Source organism: Melozone crissalis, unplaced genomic scaffold, assembly GCF_028551555.1.
Source record: "Melozone crissalis strain CALT ecotype California unplaced genomic scaffold, PUWL_Pcris_2 ptg000013l_1, whole genome shotgun sequence".
NCBI classification, from domain to species: domain Eukaryota; kingdom Metazoa; phylum Chordata; class Aves; order Passeriformes; family Passerellidae; genus Melozone; species Melozone crissalis.
The window spans coordinates 16,199,885-16,226,921 of record NW_026535791.1 but is presented as its reverse complement, the minus strand read 5'-3'; the positions used below and the strand labels follow the sequence as shown (position 1 = coordinate 16,226,921).

The window sequence follows — 27,037 nt, the reverse complement described above, 5'->3', positions numbered from 1 at the left end:
GTTATCCACATATTTTTAATACAGGAAACTAAGATATATTAAAGCAAAAAACTTCGGACACTGAGTCAGCAAATCTGACACTCAAGGCTTGTATTTCCAGCATGCTTAGACCTGCAAAACATCTTCTGTACACAGAGACCAAACAGACACTCATTTATGTTCCAGATGGTTAAGTTTAGCATAACTGCAAAGCAGATCCCAGAGACTCAGGCCAGGCTCCCAGAAAACCCAACAGACCACGGGCAAAAACATTTATGCTTATGTGGAAATCAACGGCAAAGGAAATCAAGCTGCAAAATCCGATTCTCCAGCTGTCTCAGCTCCGAAGCTGCCTCTCCCGCTGCGTACAGTTGTTTGCCCCATTGTCACTGCTGCCCAGCCAGAGAGCTGCTACACCTTGGGGGACACGTTGTCATGTCCCGAGCTGGCCGGGAAGGATGCTGGCACATCCTGTCACACCATCCTCGGGCACAGCTCCGAGGCGGGCAGGTGAGCCCGGCATCCTGAGCACTTTGCTTTGCAAACTTATCGGCGGGGTAGGGCTGGGCTCAGGGGAGAGGCGGTAAATGTATAGAATGTATAGAGATCAGCGACATCCACTGGGTGGCAGGCATGTTTCACGGGATCCAGACCCAGCGCGTATACAGAGGTACACAAAACGAAAGCTCCCAAATACTGGGCTTGTTCCCTGTCTCAGAAGCAGCAATTGAACGAACACGGTAAAAAAAAAGAAAAAAAGAAAAAAAGAAAAAAAGAAAAAAAGAAAAAAAGAAAAAAAGAAAAAAAGAAAAAAAGAAAAAAAGAAAAAAAGAAAAAAAGAAAAAAATTAAATCCCACAGAGGGAAGTTAGCGTATTCTGCCTTGATTTTAACACCAGCTTCTTGTCTGTGGTGCTGAGGCATTGGAATCGCCCTGGCCCTCGGGGGTTAGAGCTGCGAGGACACACAGTGTCCCGTGTCCCTCTTGTAGCTGGGTGCCCTCACTCGAGGTAGCAGGGACCTTGTAAGAGTTTCTGCTGCACTAATTAATGACCAGTGCCTACTGAGATAAAGCCTTTAAACTCTTCCCCAATTTAACAAACTGAAGGGCGATGGAAGTTTTTTGGACCAACGGCTATAAATGAGTCCATGTGTGTAAGCAGCTAAACTTTAAAGTTGAAAGAAACATTAAAAAACCGGTATTTTTCATGGATTTCCACTTAGCATCCACGCAGAATAATTTCAAAAGTTGCTTAGATGGAGAAGACGCCATCAACCAAATTTCAACCCAGGGCGTATATTTATAGCCATGTTGTGAACTACATAAAAAGTACACTTATAGTGGAAATGCTGACAAATGCAAAACTCCTGCAGCTAGCTATGACAGTTTGACCACAAGCCCTCCTTGTGAGAGGAAAAGGCAACCTCCCCACCTCCTTTTTCAGGCAGCTCGACAGCGAGCTGGGGCAGGGGGTGCCCGGTACAGGTACCACTGCCCTGTCCTCGCAGGAAGGATCGAGGCAACTCTTACTCCCCGTATTTCCCACATGTTGAATGAGCCACCCCCTGTTTTTGCCATAAACAACCGGAGGGCCTCTTACAGCCATGACTCACTCCGCAGGCTTCTCCTCCACCCCTGTGCGTGACTGTAGCAAACAGGCTGCCAGCCGGTGAATTAACACGACTTTTTTCGCAGAACCGTGGGGAGATCAGTCACACAGGGCAGGGCGGAGGGGGAGGGAGGGGGTGACGGTGTGCGGTGGAACACCAGCCCGGGGTGAGTTTTATACGTGGGGGAAGCAGCGGAGGAAGCGATCCGGGGCCGATGTGCCGGGGACGCCCGAGCGTGACCGTGTCCTCCCCGTCCCCCCGCCCCGGCTCGGCGCCCGCCCTCGGCCCCCCTCTCCTGCCCCACGACGGCGGCGGCCGGGAGGGAGGCAGGCAGGGACAGAGGGAGGGCAGGGCGGGGGCGCCGGGGGCAGTGGGGAGAGGGAGGAGATGAAGCTGGCACGCAGCAGGAGCCCTCCCGACACACGCGCCGCCGAACTCCCAGAAAGTTGGCAGCGGCGCCCGGCGGGACGGGGCTCCGCTGGCCGCCGCCCCAGGGCGCGCTCCGCCGCCCGGCCGGGGCCCGCAGCCTCCCCGGCCCCTTCGCACCCTGTCACCGCCCTTCTCCCCACACCTTTCATCTCGCATGGGTGCCGCGGGGCAGGGACTGCCAGGCTGCCGGCGGTGGGGCTCGAACCCGTGGTCCACGGTGTCTCTCCCCACCCCAGGGGAGGCGGCTGAGCCTCCCGGTGCCCCCGAGCGCGGGACGCGGGCGGCGGGCGGCACTCACCGAGCGGCCGCGGCTCCTTCTCCTGGTCCGGGCGGCTCCCGCTGAGCGCTCGCCTCCTTGGGGACGAGGGAGGAGGAGCGGGTGAGGGCAGGAGGTGGAGAAGGGCGGGGAGGAGAGTGCGGCTTGAGCCCTCCCGGCTCCCGTCGCCGCGCTCCCTCCCTCTGCCGGCACCGCCCCATCGCAGCCCGGCGGCGCGGCGAGCGGAGGGGAGCGCAGGGCAGCGGCGCGGCGAGCTGCCGGGGGAGCGGCGATGTGAGTGCCGGGGGCCGGGAGGGAGTGGGCACAGCCCCCCGCCCTGCGAGCCGGGCTCGGGCGGGGCTGGTGGCGTGTGGTGCGGGGGCCGGGCCGGGGCTCCGCAGGCCGTGGGGCGCTCGGGGCTAGGGAGGCTGCTGCCGTGCCCCAGCTGTGGCCGGCGACCCCCGGCCCGCTGAGTGAGGTGTTTCACTGTCGCTCCGGTCCCTTTGCTCCCGTCCGGCCTGCCGCTCGATCCAGGTTGTTTGTTTTTGCTGCGCTGCCTTGCTCTTATCGCCCCAGCACAGGCCGGGCAGCTTCGCCTGCTGCCGGTGGGGCACTCGGCGTCCCTCAGTGCCAGGCATGGGGCGCTCGGCGTCCCTCAGAGCGGGCCGGGAAGCTGCGAGGGGTGGGGGCCGTGGCTCCTCGCCCTGCACTCCCTCTCTGTACCCTTTCTCTCCCTCCTGCCCCTCTCTCCGTCCCCCCTGGCCTCCCTCGCTCCCTGTCCCAGGTCCCCCCACCTGGCGGCCTCCTTTGCCGCCTTTGGTTCTGGGAGAAGTGTGAGGAAGAAAATTGTCTGTGCCTTGGTTTTACCTGGGCAGCCTTACCTACTTGAAGCCTTTAATTAAAAAATTTGCGTTAATACCTGACCACAGGTATTAACAGGTATTATTCTGGGGGCACGGATGTGTAAAAATCCAAGCTGCTGTCTTTATTAGGTGACAGGGGCATATAGAAAGGTGTTTCTATCTGCTTGTTTCTGTTACTTTTCAAAATATCCTAACTTCCCTGCTGAAGAAAAAGAATCTTGACGTGATCAAAAACTTCTCTAGAGGTTTGTCTATGGGGCAGTACTTGATGGTGAGCTGTGTGAGCCTGCCTTGCAGACTGATGCTAGGTACAGCAGCGTTCTTAATTTTAGTTGTTGCTAAAATTATACCTGAACAGATTCCTGACCCAATTTATGTTGCTGGTTTTTTCCTCTCTTCTAATTCTTATCGCATTCTTCCTGACATAGCCCATATCCTTCTTCTGCATCTACAGCAGCAGACCTCTGCTCTCAGGAGATATCCCTGACTTCAGATATTTGACTTTTGAAAGCTGGCTCAGACACTTCACTTTAGGTTCCCTTTAGGTATAAGGATGAAACATACACCTAAGGAGTTCAACATGCTTCTCAGGTGTCTCTTTCAGATGCAAAGTGTGCTGGTTTTGAGATGGCAGTTTCCATCTATTGACAGGGAGAAGTGAGACAACTCTACCTCACTGTTTAGACAACTGAAGTTAGAGGAGATGACCCAGAGAACTGCAGCTCCATACATGCAGAAGGCTGCCTTCCCTGATATCTTTGTGCATTCTTGTATGTTAAAAGTGTTTGTGGCATTGGAAGTGGTTGAGTCACCATCCCTGGAGGTAGCTAAAAGACACATAGATGTGTCACTTAGGGACATGGTTCTGTGGTGGATTTTGCAGTGCTGGGCTGAGTTGGACTCAATGACCTTAAAGATATTTTCCAACCTTAATGATTCTGTGATTCTGTAAGTTACAATTTTGAAAAGAGGTCTGGCATAGCAAATTCATGTGAATACAGGTCAGGCTGAGCAACCCCTGCAGACTCTGTTTTCCATTGGATATTGTAATTTGTATGTAGTTCACAGGGGGCTAATAGAATGCTAAAAAGAAGCAGACATGTGGTTTGTGAATTACAATTTACCAAGGGCTTGCAAAAATATATTTGACTTGAGGGCCAGAGCACAGCCCTTCAGAGAACTGCCATGTCTCATGTGGATGAAACTCTCATCTGGCTCTACTCTGTAGGAGCCCACATGTAACCATATATTGTGTGGTCTGTTAGAAATGCAACAAGCTGGGGTTAGGCAGGACAGTCACACAGACTCAGGGGTAGTCTTTTCCTTACCTTATTTTTAAATGCCTTAAAACCCCCCAAAAGTTAAGGGTATTTAACTAAGAGTTTTTAGGGTACATTAGTAAACTATGAATGAACAGTGTTGCTGTGAATTATTGGGGAGTGTGAGTCAGTAGGGGCCATGGCACTGGGACCTGTTCACAGTTCAAGAAAACGTTTTTGATCTTCTTCTCTGCCAATCTCAGCATTGCAATTTTAGATCTCACCAGTACTGGGATATTTGAATTAGAATTAGCTATTCTGGAACAGCTTCCCATGTGGAGGAGGGTCTGTTGTGAAAGACATGGAATTTTTTTTTTCTTTTGTTTTTTTTTTTCTACTTCTTCCTGTTACAGAAGTGTTACTTTTGTTCAAAGTACACAGTATTTCAAATAGTGTTCAGAAATAATAACAGATTCTGTCCTTTTGACTGGCTGTTACAGAACAGCTGCACTATCTACCCTGAATTAATTTGCTTGTGTACTCAAGAACTTGAATCTTATTCACACACGTGACGATGCACATAGCAGCCCTTTAGTGCTCAAACTTGCAGAAAGCTCTAAGATGTTACATTCTTGTAAAATGTTTGGGGGTTTTAGATACTCAAACCAAAGAAGTCTGCTGAGCCCATGTATTCTGGTTTTTACCCCTGAGGGCTTCTGATTTGGACAGATCACATTTTTTACCCCTGATACAACCCCCCTGCATCCCTGCCAGATTTCAAGTCAGATGTTTTAGAAAAGAGCTATTCAAAGCAAATGCTTCCAGATTTTGTTTGTATAATAAAATTCTTTTTCATTGTGTTCAGAACCACCTAAACCAGTTGTTTCTCTTTCCCTCTTGATTTCAGTACATGGTAGGAACAAAATCCTCTGGCCCAATTTCCACATAGAGTTTGGCAAAGCTGTCTCAGCCCAAGATAGCTACTTTATGAGGGTTTATAACCTTCTCTGTGTAAGGAAAGCTGTGTGCACCACCTGTTGAAACATTACTGGTGCAGTAACTTGTGAGGAGAAGCAGCCTGCAGGTTGAGAGTTCAGAGCCCTGGACTGTAATACGTGAGGCAGGTTATTTCTGAACCTGTCCTTTTGGCATACTCCCAAACACTGCACTGGGATGTGTAACCTGGTCACTGCAGCACGGGCTGTGTCATTCTCCTGGCTCAAGAAATGCATTGTGCAGAGTATCAGTACCTGAGTTTTAGTGCTTTCTCTCCGAGTTTCATCATTTTAGTATCTTTTGGAATGGCAAATAACAGGCATTGTAAATGCAGAGTTGCTACTTGTTCTTTCTTGTCTTCTTGTTCACTCTGATGTTTTAAATTAGTTTCAGAAATCTGAAAATATTTTTAACATGGATCAATTTCCAGTCTGCTGTTTGCAGCCAAGAGTTTGTCATCTCAGGAGTTCCAAACAACAAGCTTCATGTTCATTTCCTCCTTTTCCTTCCTTTTCCTTTAGCCCCCTAAAATGTTGTACATTCTTCTTCTCAGTGGTATGACCAGTAAAAGTTGAAGGAAGATCACTGTTCTTGGGGAGACACAAATTGGTTATGAGTTAGTGTGGGATTTCCATCTGGTTGGGTCTGCAGCAGTTTGTGCAGAGGTTTCCCGGTGCCCATCTATTGGTGCTGCCCTGTTCCCTGGCAGCAGGCTGCCAAATCAACTTGCTCAGCCAGCTCGGGAAAGTCGGGCTCCAAAGAGAACCAGAACCTTGTGCCGAGTTAGAGCTTCACAGTAAAACTGGCACCTCTCTCTGGGCCTGTGTCACCAAGCCCCTTTTGGGAGCCACACCTGGCAAAATGTGAGCAGTGCTAAACCTGAACCACGCAGACGTGATGTACTCTATTCTGTCTCCTTGTTTTACTAAAAGGGAGAAAGGGAGTTGTACTGGTGCTGGCCAGCTTTCTAGTCCTTGGGAGGTTGGCCCAGCTGTGGACATGAGAACAAGAATCAACCTTAACTTCTGTCAGAAGACAAAGAGTCTTAAAAGCTGTACTATTTTGACTGCAATGACTTTATAAAATAGCTGTTTCCCATTATTTGTACACAATTATTCAAGAATAAAAAACCTTTCTACTACTTTACTCTCAAGCCTGTATTCGTCAGATTGATGAAACAATCACAGACTTAAAAAATTGTCATGGATGTGAATTGTGACTGGAGTCCATGAAGAACTTTTAGCACCTCGATAAAGTGGGGTTTCACTTCACTTGCTGCTCCTTTCCAAATATTCCTCTTTGGTTTGCCCTCATTGCAGCACCGCTGCAACTTTGCAAGTTCTGTTGTTGTTACAGTGGCAGGTGTTATTTGATGGACATTTCAGCTGAGCTTGCTCTTTTTTTTCCAGTGGTGTGAGCTCAAGTAGAAAAATTTTAAGAGAATTATTTGTTATATAAGATTTATGCTCATAAACCACAGAATTGAGATCATAAGTTATGCAATTAATTTCATTAATCAAGAAGTGCAGAATTTAAAGTTCTTAAGATAGCTGTGCACACTACCATTTACATTTATTTTATATGTAACAGTAGAGAGAGGGTTTTATGAAAACCAATAGGAGATGAAACTAAAAGACTTTTATCAAGATGTGGATTTGTACTGAAGTCACAGGTGTGCCCTCAGGTTCTCCAGAGTGATTACTCTATGTATTGCTGCAGTGGTTTGCAACAGATGTGGTGGCCAGCAGCATTTAGGATAGAAGTGGGTGTAAAATAGAGCTGTGAAAATACGGCTTGTCAAATTCTCAGGTCTTGACTTGTGGTAGGTGCAGCTGTGCAGTCTTAATTTTAGCGCTTACATTTGATTCTGTTGAAGAGAAAGAGCCTCCTGTCTTAGGTTAAACTTGGAAGAAGGCAGAGGTTCTTGCACATCCAAAACATGCAGTGAGGCTTTTCTTAGTTTATGTTTTCTGTCAAAATTGGTCCATTGCTGTAGGAAGTTTAACCCTGCATTTAGCTGGAAATTTATTGTAGATGATGTCAAAGAGTTTAGAGACAATTTATAGCTCAAGCAGGAAAAGAGATCTTGAGGTATTTCTTAGCTTTGAATTTTTCCCTCCCACTCAGCTGGTTTACCAGCCAGAGCATTAGCTTTCTTGGGCTTTGCCCCGGTATGTTTGGGTGTAAGTCTCAAAAAACCCCTTTTAATTAAATGTGTGATTAAGTAATCACACAGTTCTACAGTACACCATGTAGGGATGAGCGGATTTCTGTTTAAATCAGGGAAAGCCCAGCTGCTTCTTTCTAGATTTCCAGGAAATTGCTTGAAAAGCTGTGCATTGCTAACCATGCTGTTGCTTATAGGTTGATATATTTTTGCAGAGTACATCCTTTGTACTTAGACTTACTTAGACTTTCAAATAATCATAGCCTCTTGGCAATTGCATTTTTGTGTGAAACACTGGTGGGGAAAATGCATTTTAATATCTGCTTCAATTGTAGGAGTTGAGTTGGTCAGGTCTGTTATTGTAATTAAAGAACTGCTCACACATATCATAAGGGTTGAGGGTGCTATTGTTGTGCATGGAAGAAGTTTTGGTTTTATTGAATATTTGAATATCAGGAAGTATTGTCCTTGAATTTTGTACAGTGGTCTTCAGACAAAAGGCCAAGATTCAAATTTTCTGATGTTATCAGTGTAATTGTGAATATTTTTTTTTATTTTGTCCCTCATTCTTTGTCATTTTAACTTAAAAATATAGAAGTCTGTTGTTCAAATGTGTTCTGGTGAACCAAAGCATCGTGTCTGTTGCTGCAAGCCAATGAGAAATAGAATTGCTAATACATAAGTCTCATCTGGCACTAGAAAGCAGTTTTTGATGAACAAACAGCCATTGGAGGTTGTTGGTTTTATTGTTAAATACATTTATATACTAACATTTCAGTTCTGAAGAATTTTCCTCAAGTTTCCTCGCTTATCTAATTACATGGGTCAGAAATTCCTGCTTTTTTACACTGAAACATCCAAACAATTTACTGCTGTGTCTGTGACCCCACTGGTCAGAACCTGGTCTGGGATTCACTCCCCACAGTAGCTCAGCGTTGTCCAGAACTGCACCTTTGTGTTGCTGAGTTCACTGTGTACAGTGTCCAGCATTTTTATGAAAAACAGTGCAAGTTGCACTTTTCTGACAGTTCCATGTTTAAATGGGGTACCTAGAGCTGCTTGTTTATCTCTGGCTTGCTTTGTCTTGTATTTCTGGTTCTTACAGCACCGCCTCAGTTGTAAAAATTCTGCAGTTTTTGGAGGTCAGATGGTCAAAGTCCCAATACTGAACTGTGCTTTATGAGACACAGTTGTTAATACAGCTACTCTTGGTAGACTTGGTTTAAAAAAAACCAACCAAACTCTTAGTATTTAATCACCCAATGAAGACTAAATTTAGTTTCTGAAGATATATATAAATATATATGAAAACCTGTGGCTTTGGTTATTGTTTCAGATTATACATCTTTTTTTTTCTTTCCCCAGGGCCGATTACTGGAAATCTCAGCCTAAAAAATTCTGCGATTACTGCAAGTGCTGGATAGCAGACAACAGACCTGTATGATGGTCTACCATACTATGTCCATTATTTGAAACGTTAGGAATTTGAATTACAGGCTTTAAACATCACTTTTTGATACTAGTGTCTTGATGCATGCAATTTGTTCTATAATAATGCCTTTGTAGTACGTGTAGTGCTTAAAATCTATTGCATGAGAACCAGATACCCACATACAAGATGGTGTCTGCTGCTCTCCTTGGCAGTACAGATAGGGACTAAATATCTGACCCTGCTTATTCTTCGAGTTCTGTAACTTAACATTTGGTCTGTCTTGAAACTCTCTGTGCCTGTCCTTCGCTTTCATGTGCAAGTAGAAAGCAAAACCTGGCATCTGTACTGTTTGTATGTGGTAGGCACAGTACAGCCAGTGCTCTGAGCTCCTAAGCAGGTTTCTTTCATTTCACACAGCCCACAGAAGCATTACTGGGTTACAGAAAGGTGTTTCAGACTTGCAGATGCCTTTTGCAGACTACTAGACACATTGGTGTCTTCCTTAGCAGTAGATTTTGCATTCTTGACTGGATGCCAGGGGTATTCCTAGAGCTGAGCTTCCTCTGGCTTACAGTAAGATACCTAATTAGCTCAAATGAACTGCAGGTATCTGCAGGAGTAAGTGAAGAGAAATACATGTCAAGGGAGGGATTTGAGCAATTGATAAAGTCTGTCTCTAAACGAGATGAGTCATCCTGGGATGTGCATCCTCTGCACATCAGTTTGTGCAAAGGTCAGGCTTAGGCATCTGACACCCAAATGCACAGATGTTTTTATGTGAGAACCACATGAGGACTACCACTGTTGTACCTGAGCTTCTGAACTCCTTCCAGCTCCTACTGGTGTCAGTCTTTCTGGCAGCTTTTTGCCTTGCAGACTGTTCTGTTATCCTTAGTTATCCAACTCACCCACTTTGCCTTTTCGTCCTTCTCTCCCTCTTTTTCAGATTTTTGAACCTGCAGATTAGTTTAAATTAATGAGATATTTCTGAAGTGCAGCATAATGTAATTAAGAGCAGTAGCTAATACTTGGAACTCTAAATAACCCATGTGGTTTTTAAAAGTTTGCATGAGAGTAGGGGCAAAAAAAATCCTGATGATAGAATCCTGAAGGACAGCATGAAGAGGGAACCCAGATTCCCTGTTATTTGTCTCTAACATGTGTGTTGAGCAGTATTATTTGAAAAAATAAAGGATCTTATTCTAATACTATGAGATTACTCATAGTAATCTCATAGTATCTATGAGATTACTCATAGAATCAAATATTATGAGATTTTATAATTTGTCTGTTGAATGTTTCTCAGTGTTCCTTTATTCCTATAGCCATTTTAGAGCTGTAGTGTTTGCTGTAAGTCTTCTCAGAACAGGTTACATTTAGGCTTGTTCAACTAAAATTAGTCCAACTAAATTTCAATTAACTAAAATTAACTGTTTTGAAATTGTATAATACATATTACTTTTCTTGGTTTTTTTCTTACTTTGAAGAGCATTGATTTTCATGAAAGAGGAAAGAATCATAAAGAAAATGTGGCAAAGAGAATTAGTGAGGTAACTCAAATATCTTAATTGCACAAATGCTTATTTTTGCTCTTTTTCATTATCAGATTGGTTTAATTTATTCTCTTGGGGTTTTTTTTGTTGTTGTTGTTTTATTTTAGATTAAGAAGAAAAGCTTGGAAAAGGCAAAAGAAGAAGAAAACATGTCAAAAGAATTTGCAGCAATGGAGGAGGCTGCAATGAAAGCATATCAAGAGGACATGAAAAGGCTTGGAATTAAGCCAGGTAGTTCATATAGCTGCCAGAAGATTAAAGACAGAATTGAAAGAATATCAAATAGAAAAGTTTTGCCTTAAATTAGGTTTAGGAGCGAGAGAGAAGGCCTCCAGGACTGTTGCTCATTTTAAAAAAATGGAGTCTGCAAATTGGCAGCAGTAGAAGTTGCAGTACAGAGTATTTATAGCTATGGTATCCCCTGATCCATGGAACAATCAAATTTGGAGTAGAAAAATTAAACAATGTGTTAACAGAAAATTAGACTGTAGTTGGTGCTTTGAATCAGCAGTGCAGCTTCCTTTGATTAATTTTATGTTTCACTTTTGCCAGTTGGAGGCAAAAGTTCTCATGAGTAGGAGAGGCTGGGTTCCCACTGGTGTGAAACAGTGGAGATGAGAATCTCCTAGTCAGCTTGCAGCCCAACAAGTACCTTTGTTCTGGACATTGAAGACAAAATTGTCCTTTAAAAACAAGTTTGTAGTTTCAGGCCCTTATAGCAGCTGTCTTTTTCATAACTCTTTTATTTTCTCTTTTGTTGTTCAATTAGAGCTCATTGGTCCTTATGATTTTTCTCTTTCTAACTCATCATTTTAAATTTGGACCTTGTTATTGTTATGATGCTATAGTAGTGGTAAAAAGCATGATTCTTTTAATATAGTCTTTTAAGTGCCCCTGCTAGGAGTGATTTTCACTCATTAATGATTTTCACTCATTAGTGAGAATACTCATAAGAACAAAGTTTCCTATTTTCTGTGGTGCAAGAGTGACTAATATTTAAGTTCAGAATAGTACTCTTTTTTTCAAGGATTTTTTTTTTCTCCAAGATGATGTAGGTTCCAGTTCAACACAGAGTAAAACACAGAGTAACACAGTGGAAACTAAAGCAAAGAAAGAAAAGAAAGAGAAGAAGGAAAAGAAAGAAAAGAAAAAAAAGACACCTCAGGATGCCTCAAAAACTGAAACGAAGGAGTGGGTGCAAGGATTATCTCCCGAAGGCTATACATATTACTACAACACAAAAACTGGAGGTAAAAGCTATTGAGGAGCATGTGCAGATATTATTACCAAATCTAAGTGAGAAAAGACTATCTGCATTTTTTTTTTTTTACTTCTCTGCTCTTTCAGCAGTATGCTGTTAATTAAAATGTGAACATGTAGATGGAGTTTTGGTATACAGCATTTGAGACTTGGGTATCCAGAATTTCAGACTGGTTTTACTGTTGATTAGTAATGGAAGAATACAGTAATTCCAGTTTCTGGAAATGTTTGGCCTGCCAGGGGTTAAGTACACAAAGATAGCAGTGTTCTTCCTGAAGAAGCTTTGTGATCAAGGATGTGAAATAAACTCATTGTGTCTTTCCACATTTACAGGATTTATCTAACTGACTTCTCTTGAGGAGCTTCATGTTGTGATTTACTTTAGAATATAAAAGCAACCTTCTTTTATGATTGATGAGAATATTACAAAATGTTTCTTATAAATTTAAGGATTAACATTAGTATTTACTGTAGTCTTTTATAATTTTTTTTTTTAACTAAAAATCCCATGTCTCTGTATCAGGCATAGTAATAGAGTCTGGAGGGTTGTTAGCTCCAGTAAAGCCAGCTGTAAATATGATACTTTGGTTTATTGTTCCTACCACAGTTAGGTCAAGGATTATTCATATTCCAGCATGGTGTATATATATTTATATAATTTGTTTATATATGTGCACGCAGCAGTGTCATATCCTTTAGATCTGTTTTTAGTAAAGATTATTAAATATAAATGAAATTGAATGATGTGAAATGGGTGAAATATGCTTTTTTTTTTTTAAGAATCACAGTGGGAGAAACCGAAAGGATTCCAAGGCAACCCTCAAAACTCACAAACGGTAATCAAATTATCAATAGTTTTTTGTCCTTGTAAACACTTAAATAATCTAAGCAATTTGCAAGTCATCTGATTGAGGAAGATTAATTTTTTGCCCTTTAAAGTTAGGAAAATATAATTTGAATATGTAAAATCTTATATGATAAACTGCAGTTTTTCTATAGAAATTCTGTTTGGCTAATTTCTCTGTCAAGGGAAGAGAAGTAATTAGTGATGGTTGGGTTCCTGCAGAATATATTTATTTTATGCTTCAACCCATAAAATTGAAAGCTTTTGGGAAATTCTGAATAAATTCTGTTAAACCTTTTTTGAATGAAATGTAATTATAAAAACTAAACATTACACAGTGGGAGTAGTTAAGCTTCCTTTATCTAAGGCAGCATTGAGACTGCATTGTAGTAGTTGAAAAAAAAAGAATGCCCATTTTTTTGTGTTTGTTTTATGATACAGTTACATAATAAATTGTGTTTTACTGGGGTTCTTACGATCATGGAGCCTATATGCAAGCAATTATTCAGCAAAATTAGTAATTTACCACATTACTTAATTTTCCTTATTTGAGCCACAGAAAAACTTGTAAAATAGTCCAAAGGCTACATAAGAAAAAATTCTTATTATGATTAATGGGTTTTCCTATTATACTTACCACTCCAGGATTTTTGTGCTGCTCAGCATTAAAAATGGGATTTTTCCAACACTCCTGTGATGTCATGTTTCGCAGTTTTCAAGATTGGTGTCATATATACACTTTAATTTGATGACAATTTTGTTGGGTTTGCCAATGTTGGATTTTACTCTAGAGTTCAAAAGAACCTGGTGTTTTCAGAGTGCTTGATATTCTGTAGCTCTGTATCATTACATTGCATGCTACTCTGGCTTTCTGATTCCCTTGTCCTGTGGTTTTGCACAACTTGTTAATCAGCACTTCTACTTTATCTTTCCAGTCAATGCATAGCATTGCAATATGTAAAGTCAGTCTTACTGTAGCCTTCCACTGAAGATGTGGTCCTAAAACTAATCTTATATGGTCCTTGGTACATATTTACCCTGACAGTGACCTAGTTCAGGCAGTGAAGGCATCAGAGTTGAGGTTAGTGCTTTGGAGACTTATTCCCTTGCTATCAGCATTCTGAATAATCAGAAAAAATGCCAATGTGGGCAGAGCAGATTGGGGGTGAGAAGGCACTCCCTTCTTGGCATCAATTTGAAGTTAGCTTATCGTAGCCATATCAGAAGCACACACCTTCAGCCCCCAGTATCTCTAACACCACACAGCTGTATTTCTGTATTTTGCCATTCCTCCCTCACCCTGCTCAGTGACTTCGTCCTGTCTTGAGTTATTTTCACTATCGCTAAAAACAAGCATTTGATTGCTCCCTTATTTAGTCTGAGCTAAGGATATTGGGAACATTCCAGATCTCTAGCAAGGACTAGGACTCACTGCCCAGAAATTAAAGGGCATACTTGCAGTACATTGTGCCAGGAGCCCTCCTGGCTTTACAGCAAGTTAGGTTTTGCTCAGACTTGGTAAGAGGTGGGGAGGACATGAAGGGGCATGTTGAAGGCTGCCTATAACCAGTTAGACTGACAGTGTGCTTCTCAGCATTGAGGTCACACTCAGTGTGCCTAGCGTCAGTATTGGCTGAAAACCTCCAACCAATAGGTCTACAAATGCTCTGGATCTAATTCATAAAAAAAAGAGATGGGTCATATGTTTTTGGCCTCCTTATCCTTAAAATAAACTTTCCTTTTGCTTCTTTTGTCAAAACACACTTAAACTTCTGAGGGCAAAACCTTGAGAAAGCATGATTCTGAAGGCTTATGTGCCTTTGCCTGCTCTAAAACGATCAGTACAATATTTTGTGTTTACAAAGTGGGTGCAAGAACTTTACCTTCTGACTGTATTGTGCTTTTATTAAAAAAAAACCCAAAGTTTTAACGAGAGTATTAAGCAAATGTGTAGGTCGACAAAAACCTGTCTGTGTATCTCTGTACACATAATATGCATTTATTAATACCAAAATAATACATGGTGAAGTTTCCCAATACAGAGCTGGAAGTATTGGTGCTTAAGGAGCAGGGAGGTAGTTGTGTGCATAAGAAGGGATGAAAACTGTTTTCTTAAGGAAGATGTTAGGACGTGTAATAACTGATTATATAGCTGTAACTGATTCTGAAAAAAAATTACATACCCACAAAGATATACCAGCAATTTTGGCCACATTTCATGTTTATTAATTAACCAGTAGGGGAAAAAAGTGCATTGTTGAAATTGATGCTTTAGTAAAGAAGTTAAATTGTTTGCATGCAAAGTTTGATTCTATAATTATTTGTTGTAATTTTCTGGTTTGGGATAAATTTTATTTGTTTGTGTATATTTAATTTGTGATACAATTTATTGGTACTAGTTTTCTGTAGCCCTCACAAAGATACAATTTTATGGTACTAGTTTTCTGTAGCCCTCACAAAGACCTAAGTCCCAGAGAATTTTTTCAGCAGTCTTCACTAAAGAGAATGACACAAATAGGAAATTACAGCCTCAGGGGTGAATACTTTGAGAAAACCCAAAAGTAAAATAATGGCCCATATAAAAATTTAAACAGTATGGTAACAGTTACTATGCAGCCTCATACTAATTATCCACTGTTTGAGAAATAATTGTGTAGGTGCATTTGCAGTATTTTAAGTTATGGAATTCCATCTCATTGGAGTCAGAGGGAATACTTTCTAACAACATTGGGAATTCAAGCTTTAAACCAGTAAGGTGGTCACAGACAAAAAGTACTCAAGGATTGAATAGACTCATAAATTATGCATTGGCTGATCCTGAAAACTTTTTTTCATGATTTTTTTCATCTTTTTCCTAGGGAGCAGAGTGGGTGGAAGGTGTCACTGAAGATGGTCATACCTATTACTATAACACACAAACTGGAGGTAAGTACTTTCTTCTTAAACACTGCATTGGGAGAGAGGGTTTTCAGAAAAACCTCTTTTTTTGTTTTGCAAATAGCTGAATTTTTTACTAAGTTCTGTATTTTTTAAGCTGCTGTCTAAGTTGGAATAAAATAGTTGCTTAAGTCAGCACTGGCTTTCTGGCTGCCTTGTCAGTGTGCATATGTTTTTGCTTCAGAGGTTTTTTTGGACATTCAACTCATAATTCTAAATTAGGCATTCATCTTTACTACATATATATTGGAATTACAATTTGGAAACCAGAAGAAGGCAGGATTTTGTTTTGATGGGCATGTAGAACTGACTAAGAATACCTTCCAAACTTTTCCTCTTGCTGACGTAGCGTTGATAAGAAAGTCCAGAATCTTGCCTCCTACTACTTTTCCACTTTTTTCTCCCTACATGGGGAACTTTGTGGTAACTCCCTCAGAATAGCATCTGTTTTCTAAATCTATTTGAATCATTTTAAGGTCAATGATGCCTCTCTGGAGAGCAAGTGATTTTTTTGCTGACTATGAGTTTTCCTTCTGCAGTTGGGTATGAAGTGGCATTGCTAATGATGCCAAGAATAGGGGGGAAAAAAAAGCAACCAAAAAAAACCAACCAATAAAACTAATCCAAAACCTTTCAGTTTTTCATTGGCCCACTCCCCTGCCCAAAAGATTTGCAATTTCTTTTGAAAGGGAAAGGAGATGTTGGTTATTTTTAAACCTTGCCATTCAAGTTCAGATACATTTTTGCCTATGTTTGCTGTTCTTTTAAGTACTTCATGGACATATGACACTTCTGAAGAAGATGTTTCTAGTCATCACATTTGGCAGAATTTTGGCTTTTGAGATTTCAAATTGATATATACACTTTTATATAGCTGTAAGTGTGTGTCTTGGGAGTGCTTGAAAATTACTTCTCTGTTCTGTTAACAGTAATCCCACCCTCTAAACGACAAGACAAATTTTTAACTGAGATAAATACTTATAAGTGTCTCGTGTCAGTCACATAACTTAGGGGACTGATGGCTCCAGGCTTGGTGCTACCAGTCTGGGAGGCTGCACCTACTGCACTCTTTATGTGGCACCTGGGAAAGTGGACTTGCTCAGTTACTGATCTGAAGCCAGGTGACAGCAGTACCCTTAAGAGACTCTGCTGTTCATGCAGATCCATTCATTGCCAGTTTCTTAAATCTTTATTTCTTCAAGATACATCTAGGCACATATATGTTGTATTGTTTGCAGTTAGGAAAAAAAGTAGGGTTTTTTTACATCTGAAAGTTTATTTAAAATTATAGACTGAAAGTTGGGGTACTTTTGCCGTATTCTTACTAAAACCAGTTTTAAGACCATTTAGTCAACTTTTATTTGAGTATTTCTTCTCAGTGTATATACTGCAATACTACTTTTAAATTGAAAATGAGGATATATGTGTATGTGCATATCGTGTATGTACTTTCATGTCTTTTCAGATTGATGTTTGTATTTCCTTGTTTGCTTGAGAGCTCTTTTAATTAGAGACCTAACATTACTAAGAAAAGTAGCACTAGAAAAGGGTTTGGCTGCCTGGAGACCTGAAGCTTGCAGTTATCATTCTTTACTTTATCCTGTCCTTGTAATCAATGAACAGCTCAAATCAAATAGGCACATCTACAGGGCAGTTAATTTATTTTTCTCTCCTGTGTAAGGATGAGAGGGACCACAGTCTTGTGGGTCACAGTTCACTGTGTGTGATGTTTTTTGTAAGAGCTAATTAAAACAAGTTTTATCAACAGTGAACTCAGCTGTCCTGACTGTGTCTCTGCTGGGAAGAAATGTTATCTTTCTGATTATGGTTATTAAAACAAATGTACCAAACAAAGGCAAAAGCTTTTTGCTAAATTATTTGCTGTATTTTTGCATAAGGCAGCACTGCTTCTGAAAGGTTATGTTGTCAAAGCAATAAGAGATCAAAACAAGAAGCATAAATAATGTGGTTGTTCAAATGTCTTGGACAGTATCGACATGGGAGAAACCGGCTGGCTTTGTTTCATCTTCAAATGAGAAGGGTCAGAGTGACAAGCCTGCAGAAACAGCATCTGAATCAGACTCAGAAGACAGTGAGAATGAAGAAGAGAGTTCAGAAACAAACTTCAAGGTAAGTTTTCCTCAGATTTATTTTGCATAGAAACTTATAACTGAATCTTTGATGATTTGTGGTAGGCTGTACTTACTGAAATGAGATTGAAATGTGTGACCAAAAGTAAAATTTTGCACTGCTTAATTAAATGAATCTTTATTCAATTATTTGGCTCATTAGTGGCACTGTTCCAGAATAGAAAGCATAATCCTTTCTTCAACACACCAGAAGTACCTTGAATTCTACAAGACATGTGATGTTCTCTGAGAAAGGTCACTGTCATCGCTCTGAAATAATCCACAAAATGGTTTGGATTTCAGTGTGAGGATGACTTCAACCTTTCATTGGTAAATGTGACTGCCAGTAGACCTTCAGGGAATTCTTTGGACTGGAAATGAAATGGTTGTATTTTCCTTATTAAAATGAGAAAAAATATAGCACATAGTACAAAATCTGTATCAATTACATATTTTAAACATACATTAAAACTTGAGATAAAACATCTGATAATGTCTCTGGTTGAGCTGGATGGTTTCCCTGAAGCTGGTAATTCAGAACAGACACAGGCAATTTAAATACAAAATGTATTCATAGACAGGTAATAATTGTAAAACGCATACTTGTGTATCACTGTGCATCATTACAAACTGCTACCAGGTATTAGCAATAAGTGTGTGCATCTGCATGTAGAGGAAGTTGTATTTGAAATTTTTCATCTTTATTTTAAGATATGCTAAGCTTTGTTTTCCAGTGAGTTTGTAAGTTTGCTAACTTCAGCCTTGGTAGATGGGATTTTCCTGCTTTAATTTCTTGTGACATTAAAGATATATTTTTCATCTATAAAACTCAAGAAGAAAAGTTTGTAAATCTACAAACCACATATTGCAATATGAATTTATTGCTTCAAGTTACTCTTGGTTGAAAAGCATGAATAGTAGATAATAATAGTAGCAAATAAAAGATGTAAAATAAAGCTACATTATGTTTTTATTTAGGCTTTTTTGCTTAAGATGGGTTTTTTCCTCTTTAGAGGAAAGGAGATAATGGTGAGGAATCAGAGGAAGGGAAAAAATCTCCCAAAGCTAAAAAGTTAAGCCCTTATGGGAAATGGCGAGAAGTTAAGTCAGAAGAAACCACGGATAAAGAGGAGACTACATCAGCTTCCCAAGAAACCTCTAGTGATGGATCTAACATGACCAACCCTTATGGAAAATGGAAAGCACTTAAAGAAGTAGGGGAAGAACAAGAAGAAGAAGCAGGGTGAGTATCTTTTTACCATCCTTACTTTCATAATGTTGTTTGCAAGAACTGAAGCTTTTTCCTCTGAATTCTGGCAGAATTAGCACAACTGTGACTGGAAATATTGCCCAAATACAATGCTTTTCACAATGATTATTTTAAGTAATAGTTCTCCATTGCAGACATTGCAGGTGTTTTGGGTTTTGTGTACAAGTTCACCATGAGTACAAAGTAAATTGAAGTGATTTTAGAATCATAGTCATGCACTGTTTTTTCAGAAGCTGAGTATCAAATATTTAAATGTTGTTACTCTGAGCTTATGTTCCTTACATCATCTCCTTCAACAAACTGATTCAGCTGCCCCAGGAGTTCCTATGATCTCTCTCTCTTTCTCCCCCATGTCAGACCAATGAACTGCAGATGTTGTCATGAAGTGCATCTGATCAGAAGGGTTGTTTTGTTTGTCTGCATAATGCCTGTGGTGGATCTTTTGTTTCTTCCTTGTGAAGTATGCTCTTTTATTGTCAGCTTCTTCTTGTGGGTTCTTCAAGGAGTCTGGCAAAAATAGGTTTTGGAGAGTGAAAAGAGTCTTTCTCCTTATGCTTCCTCCATTCTTCAACATTATTGAGCAGGTAGACCTCTGACAGTGCTCATACTAAATTAAGCACTGATGCACTTCTTGGAGATGATAATGTTCACATAACACCTCCTGAATTGCACCAGCTAAACCGCTCCTCGACTCCTGAGTCAAGGGGTTTTTGGGTTTTTGGAAAGTACTGTGTAGTAAAAAGTGCTTTCAGCCACTGGACCTGATAGATCAGTCTGTACTTCAGCAGACAGGCTTGAGATGAGCACACATGTCAATGAGACAAATGCAGTTGTTCATTATTTAAATTCAGTCTAGGAACAGTGTCAACCACTTCCAGAAAGTTTACACTTTTGGGATACTACAACAATCACATTTTCTTGACTTGCCATCATTCTTGTGGCTCCTATTTGAGTTCTTGAACCAGATCCATGTCTTCCTAGAAGCGTGGAACTTCAGACTGGGTGTAGTACACGAGCTGACATCAGGCTGACACTCAGTAGTAGCAGAAGTATTCGTGTGTGGATTGGCCAGTATCTCTGCAGCAGTGTTGTACGGGTACAATACCTGTGATTTAGGTAACTTTCTGCCAGCTCTTTGGTTCTTCTTCTTCGTCATATGTTTGTGCCACGGGTTATCCTTGTGGAACACAGTGTTTTAATGCTGACCCCTTAAAATTGATAGGTCATTTTTAGTTGTTGTCTTTGATTTGTTTGGATCATTATTGGCTGTGATCCTGCCCTCCAAAGCCGCCTCTCCCAGCTTAGGATTGCTGTCTGATTTGGTAAGCTGGGTCTCTCTTCTGCCGTGCAGTCCCTTCAGAATGGACACTTGAGGCAAACAACTCAGTGGTGTTCTGGCAGTGAACCCTGCTACTACTCACTGTCTCCCATCTTTCAATAGTCTTACATGTGCAGACATACAGCCCTGTTACCTCTTGCAGGACTGTCGACACAATGAGTGCTTGGGCCATGCTATAAGTTCTGTACAGAATGAGGTATTCATTTGTTACTTTTTATGGCAGCCCACGCAGAAGAAACAAAGAACTTGGGTGTTTTTTCTTGATGCCTGTCATGTTGATAACTACAAGACTGCATGTAGCTCAAAGCTGTTTTGTCAAATAAAAATATCTGTTGCTGACTGCAGTACACCATGTTGCTTTCTGCATGTAGATTAACCCTTTTACATTTTCCTCTCTTCTTCCAGTGAAAAAGTGGACCTGGAGCTTCCAAGTACAGAGAGTGACAATGTAGCAGCCCCAGTGCTAGAGGATCCAGAAGAGGAAACAGTCATATTTAAAGAGAAGACAGTCACCTCCCTCGGAGACCTGACAGAAGGGGTGCCCATGTTTAAGAAGAGGAAATTTGAAAATGGAAAATCTAGAAACTTAAGACAAAGACTAAGTGATCAGTAATACTTAACAAATCATTTTAGATTCTGTTTGAGCTAGAGTGAATCAAAAGTATAATATTTTCAACAGGCTTTTATAAAGAAAGTGTTGGATAGAAGTTAAGAATTTATAGGTAATAAAGTATATGTGAGCTTAATATTTTTTTATTTTATTTTGATGTGATTGATTTTGGAATGGAAGTTTGTGTGAAATTACTTATGCAATATTGTACATACATGTATTCTTTATTATAACCATGCCATCCAAGTTCTATTTGCTCTGTGTATGCTGTTTTAAATACATTTCATAAGGGTTTTTTACTCCTTTTCTAAGTATGTGAGAATGCAGTAATCCTTAATCTGACAAAAATGAAGCAGACCTTCTATTTTCATAGAGGAACTGGATCAACAGAATATACTAGAGAGTAAAATCATCCCCCAAGATTGTTTATGTGGTGTAGTTTCTCACTAACAAGTAAAATATTGTGCTTACTAACCTTTGTCTGATCGCTTGCAAAAGAGTGGGTGGTGAGACTGCCAGCATTTCAAACTGATCATTTAGAAGCTGTTTTTAGAAGAGTTAGTCACATCAGTGCCACCCATTCCAAATGATGTTCTGAAAACTTATTTGTGTATGTGCATGGTAAATGTATTAAACCTCTGCAGAAGATTTAACTCTGATCAATCCTAACTTGTAGTCACAGCACCAGAGCCACCCCTGTTGGAGTAGACATTTCTGTGATATCTTCCTGTCTCCTGCTTTGTTGTCTACTTGAATTTTTCCTTTCTTTTACTTATCAAGTTTTCTTTTTTAGTCTTGCTTTCTTTTTGTCTATTTCCTAGCAAAAAACCACTTGCCTGATATTTTAATGAAAAAGTACTTTAGAGACTTGGCCCTGCTACAGCATACAGGACCATTTTTGAGGTGGTTGTGTTTTTTCTCTTGGTAAGAAGTGTGTGTTTCATGGTTGCAGTGTTGGATAAGCTGAGGGCCTAAGTGTGTTGAAGCTTCATCATTCTCGTTACCACAGGGGAGGAAACCAAAAGATCAGCAGAGCTGATGGCTGTAGAGTCCAAGATGACTTGGACATTTCCTTAAGGATTGTCCCACTTGGTGGGATTGGTCTGCATTATCATCACCAGGATTCATTGTCTGTGTCAGAATATAGCTGCACTCATTGCTTCTCTAGCCATCAAACAGTGAACCAGAAAGGTCCAAATAATGAATCTGTTAAAAACTATGTCTCTAATCTTAAAGCTCACAGTGTTTTGTTCAGGAGAGTCTCAGTAAAAAAAAAAAGGAATGCAGCTAAGGCAGTTGTCAAGAGTCCAGCAACATAGAGTTAGTAACTGCTGAGCTTGAATGTCTTTGAGAAAACAACTATTAATCTGTTGGATCAACTGAGAAAGGAGTGCAGGATAGGGAATCTGGTTTATTCTGTATTACAGTGGAAGTTGAAGTTCTTTTTTCTATTCTTAGAAGAGAATTAGTTATTGTATTTAATCCCATGTGTTTTCTTGGCTTCCTCAGGGTTGATGAATTTGGCTGATGTTTGTTCTGATAAATTGGAAAGTTTACTGTAATGTCTGACCCTGCATTATTATTTAGAGATGCAGGACACATGCAGGATGCTTCAAATTCTGAGATGCAGGAATGTATGACATGTACTCCCAGAAGAGGGTTTCTTAATCAGATATTTTAGGGTTTGTTCTTGCTTGCGCATTACTCTGGGAGCCTCCTCTAACTTGAAGTTTTCTTGTGTTTGTGGCCAGTTTACTCTTCCAATTTACACAAGTCCTGCTAAGTAGCTTTCCTTCATCTTGATCTCTCTTTGAAATCATAAACAGCATCCCTGTGTGACAGGATCTTCAGTGTCCCACCAGTGCTTCTCTTCACCCATTCCAGCCTGTGTCTGCCTGGACTACACTTGCCTAGATGGATTTCCCTGGGCTAGTTCACCTTGATTAAGGCCATGCATGATATCACCAGTACTTCTTAGCATATTGGAAGTAACTCTTGATACTTCCCTAAACCTCATTTGCTTTTCCCATGACCTCACACACTGTCGGCCATGGGCACCGTCACCAGTGACTTACCACTATTCTTTCTGCTCCTTTGCTTTCGCCAGCTGCTGAGTTACCAGCTGGTCATGCTTTCCTTTCAAGCACAATTCTTTATTTTCTTAGACATTTTTTTGTACTGCTGTACTCATCCTCCTTCTGTTACTCCAAAGTATATGCATTTCATTATGATTTCTGAAAAATTTTGGTTTTGTTTATTAGTACAGTTTTGTTGAGTAGTATAGAGTTTTCTTGTAGGTTCCACTTTTAATGTCCTCTGAGGAGGATAGCTTTCCTCTTTTAGTGAGGTTCCCGAAATATTAGCATCTTTCCTTTAAAATGCTTTGTCACTTTGAAGTGGTCACAGGCAGCGATTTAAGATACCTGTAACTAAATCTCTTGAGCAGATGTTTAAAGACATCTGAAAATGAGTGCTCAAAACTTCTTTCCTTGTGGAGCTGCTGTTAGTTGTAATATGAGCCAAAGGTCTCTGTATTGTATTAAGTAGACAAACCAGAACATTAGGAAAAAAGATTGAAAGTTTTCTTTGCTTACAGCTAGTAAAGTTAGTTTAAATACCATACGTGTGGTTTTAGCTGATGTGACTTTTAAAGCCTGCATTTCACAAAGAAATACAGCACTTTGCTCTCCACTACCTCTGAAAGTCAGAGACCAGTTAATTCTTTGTTCTTAAGTGTAAGTTATAAAAAGGGCCAGTTGAGTTTTGATATATCCTAAACCATTGTTTAATTTTGCACCATGCTGTCATTCAATTTCCTTACTGTGTATCTAAACCAAATATTTTCTGCTCTACACAAAAACATTGTCTTGTGTGAGATTTAAGGCAGACATTGCTTTTCCAGGACATCTGTTTTGCACAGATTTCCCTCCCTTCTGTCCTAGCTCCCTGCAAACTCTTCTGCTTTTGGAATTTGCTATAGGAGCCCTCTAGGTATTGCCACTGTTACACTCCTCATCTGCTAACCCTTCTTTGGGCTGTGCTGGCTTTTGACAAAGGAACGTTCCTTTTACTGTTTCAGCCAAGAGTTGTCTTTTCTGGCTGATCTATTTTCTATCAGACAGTGTTTTTGTCTGCTTGCCTGTTTTTATTGCCAGCTCTTTGACTACACCTTTGGTTTTATGTGATGTCATAAGCATTATGAGCAATATGAGGAGAGCCAGAGAGCAGGGTGCAGTCATTGCAATTTTTGATGATGATGGTTTCTTCTATGTGGTTTTGAGCCAGTCAATTCACTGCTCTGTACTTTTCTTTCATTGCCTCATGTTTTCATCCACCCTGTCTGCTTAGAAAGGCAGCTTCACAGCATAAGACTCATGTGTGTTTTTACAGCAGGGCCTGCCTGAAGTTGGGGATATTGCATATATGGAAAATAGAAAAATTGTTTTGTTGAGCATTTGCTATGCCAGGAGCTGTGCAGAGACTGCTCAATTTTACCCATGTTATAGAATAATCCTTGTTCCTATTTAGGCTAAAATGCATTTTAATCCTTCACCTGGGGATTTGTAGATTGAAATCCACACTTTCCTAATAGGAAAGTGATCCTCATAGATGAAATTTGACACCCTTATAGATAAAATTTGTGCCTGCAGCATCCTCCAGTTCCAGTATTCAGTTTTAGAAGTGGGAGGGCTGGGGAGATCATGACATGGATCTGAGTTAAATTCACCAACTTGTGCATGGATAAGTATTTCCCCTTTTTCTTTTTTCTTCCCTGAAAGAAATTTTATTTCAGTGCAAATTTGGGCATCTCAGAAAGGGAGTAAAAAACAATTTCATGCTGCTTGGTTTCTTTTGTTTTTTGAGTTGTGTCTCCGCTTTTTTAGTACTTTCCTTATTATTGCTTGTCTTCCTTGAATTGTCTTCCTCCAGTACTCCCAGATACGCAAATCTCTATCACCGCTGTGCCGTGTTTCTGTTGTCCTCCTTCACTTCTCCCCTGCTCTGCTGAGGTTTCCAGAAATCTCCGTGTTCTCCTGTAGCCGCCGTGTGTCCGGGTGCCGGCTCCCAGGAGCGGTTCTGCTGCCTGTTTGCCCTGTGCCCCAAAGAGCCCTGTCTGCTTTCCAACAACACACAAGCTGTTTCAAGGCTTTACATGTGCTCTTTTGACTTGCTTGATAATTCCTTTTCCCATGCCAGATTCCATTCCTTGCACAGGGTTTGCAGCCCTTAGATCCTTTTGCTTGTTGGTACAAAAGCTGTCTTTGTACCTCCTTCTGTCAGCAGTGGCAACCCTTGGGTTCTGTTTTGTCAGCCAGACCTCTTCAATCTCTCTTCTATCTACCTCTTAAGTGCTCCTACCTTCTACCTGCTAAATTATTTAACTTAGAATTTGTGTTAACTATTTGTGTGATTAGCAGGTTTAGTTTTGTGAAATGTTTCAGGATAGAACTTGAATTAAAGTTTCCGTACAAAGCAAAAAGTGTTGCGCATTATGATCTGACAAAAGGCTAAATTTGCCCAAGAGGATTTCCAGAGAACCAGATTTCAGAGATTCCTGGAGAATTTAGGGAATTCCCAGGATTCAAAAGCAGATTTGATTTTACCTGTAAAACCATAAATAGCCTGTTAAAAACCAGCAGACAGTGTTTTACAGACCATGGACTGGAGACAGTGGATTTTAATGGCTTGCTTGGCGTGATTGAAAAGCGTTTGTTTTAGTTTATAAGTAAGTCTGCAAAGTTAAACAGCTGGTTTCTCTTCTCAGTTGCAATTACAAAATATTGCAAGCTCTTGAAGTGGAATTTATATGAAAATATTGAATAAAGCTTTCATTTGAACAATCTGTGTTGGTACCATCGTGTATCTGTTCAGGGAGTTTAGGGCAACCTGGGAGATTCAGGGGTGCAGATTCTGTTAAAAATGGAGTCTGGGGTAAATATAAACTAAAATAGGTCCGTTAATATGGAAATGCTTCTTAAAAATAATATTATTATTACTTTTATTATTTTATTTTATTTTGTGGCCACCAACAGAATATCTGAGTGCCTTCCTGTAGCACCTTAAGCAGTAACTGGAAGCTGGTTTATTCTGTGCATCAGTTATGAGTAACAAAAACCTCGGGTTTTAATTTTTTATTTAAAAGTTTTTAACTGAGTTCAGGTTAAGATTTGTTGCGGTTACTGTTAGTAACATTCAAAATAAAGCTGAATATATGAGCTTTTTGATGATAACTGACTGTGATTCAGTATTTCATGTATTTGCTGGCCTTAGGAACAATGAGCAGTGCTCTGAGAGTCAGATACACACTCGATGACTCACTGAAAGCAATCGAGGCGAGGCACCCAGGCTGCCCTCCTTTAGCAGAGGGGGAACATCCATCTCTGCACTGCCATGGAAGGGCTGCTGCTTCCAGGCACACACAGCTTTTGTCTGGCTTCCCTGCTGGCTGGGTGAGACCTCAGCAAAGAAATGAAAGGGGTCCAGGAACTACAATTCCTATCAATCAGCAGGAGCTGCAGAGCGGTGAAGCTGGTGCCTTGCACGAGCTGTGATGTGACAGCTGTGGGGAAGCCAGGCAGAGGGTGGAAGCTTGTGTTTGCTGTAGCACTATTTGACAAGGAAGAGTGCAGGAGAAGGCTGTTTCCAGCAGAGGAACATTCTCTTGCACTGTTGTGCTGTTTGTTTCTTCCCAACAAACTGTTTTCCCTTTTCTTCCCCATGCTTTCTTAGTGTAATTTTCCCTGCTATTGATTTTGCTGCTGAAAGTCCTGACTGCTTGTAGGAACCAAAAAGCCCAAGCTGAAATATTCCATCCTGAAAGCACCTCAGAAATAGCAGTGTTATGCTGCACACCCTTTCCTTAAGGACAAAGTGCCAGGCCATGGTCAAACACAATCTCTCAGCTTGCAGCTCTTCCATCCCGCAGAAAGGCTAGGGTGGAAGAGCTCAGAATAAAATATGGCTTCAAGTATTTTTTAAGTTTGGAGAAAACAAGTTCAAATAATGTGTTCTCAATGAGGAGAAGCAAATATATCTGGTTTTAGTAAAGCAGAGCATTGCAGGCACTGGCCTCCAGTAGAAGTGTTTCCACTCTATCCCAGCTG

The 27,037-nt window shown here is 40.7% G+C and overlaps 2 protein-coding genes across 5 annotated transcripts in view; one reads left to right on the top strand and one right to left on the bottom strand.

Annotated features, from left to right (window-relative positions):
- The window catches only part of ELF1 (E74 like ETS transcription factor 1), an 87,173-nt gene extending 84,816 nt beyond the window's left edge, over positions 1–2,357 (bottom strand). For all 4 annotated transcript variants that reach the window (XM_054271790.1, XM_054271792.1, XM_054271793.1 and 1 more), the window contains exon 1: positions 2,317–2,357. The gene's annotated coding sequence lies outside the window, so the exon portion shown is untranslated. The remainder of the gene's footprint in view (positions 1–2,316) is intronic.
- Positions 2,358–2,490: 133 nt separating this feature from the next.
- On the top strand, positions 2,491–22,683 carry WBP4 (WW domain binding protein 4). The gene is made up of 10 exons (XM_054271799.1): positions 2,491–2,568; positions 8,925–8,997; positions 10,479–10,541; positions 10,652–10,775; positions 11,591–11,794; positions 12,585–12,640; positions 15,507–15,573; positions 17,576–17,715; positions 18,728–18,957; positions 20,729–22,683. Coding segments are annotated over exons 1-10 (1,167 nt in total). The 5' UTR covers positions 2,491–2,566; the 3' UTR covers positions 20,937–22,683.
- The last annotated feature ends 4,354 nt before the right edge of the window (positions 22,684–27,037 follow it).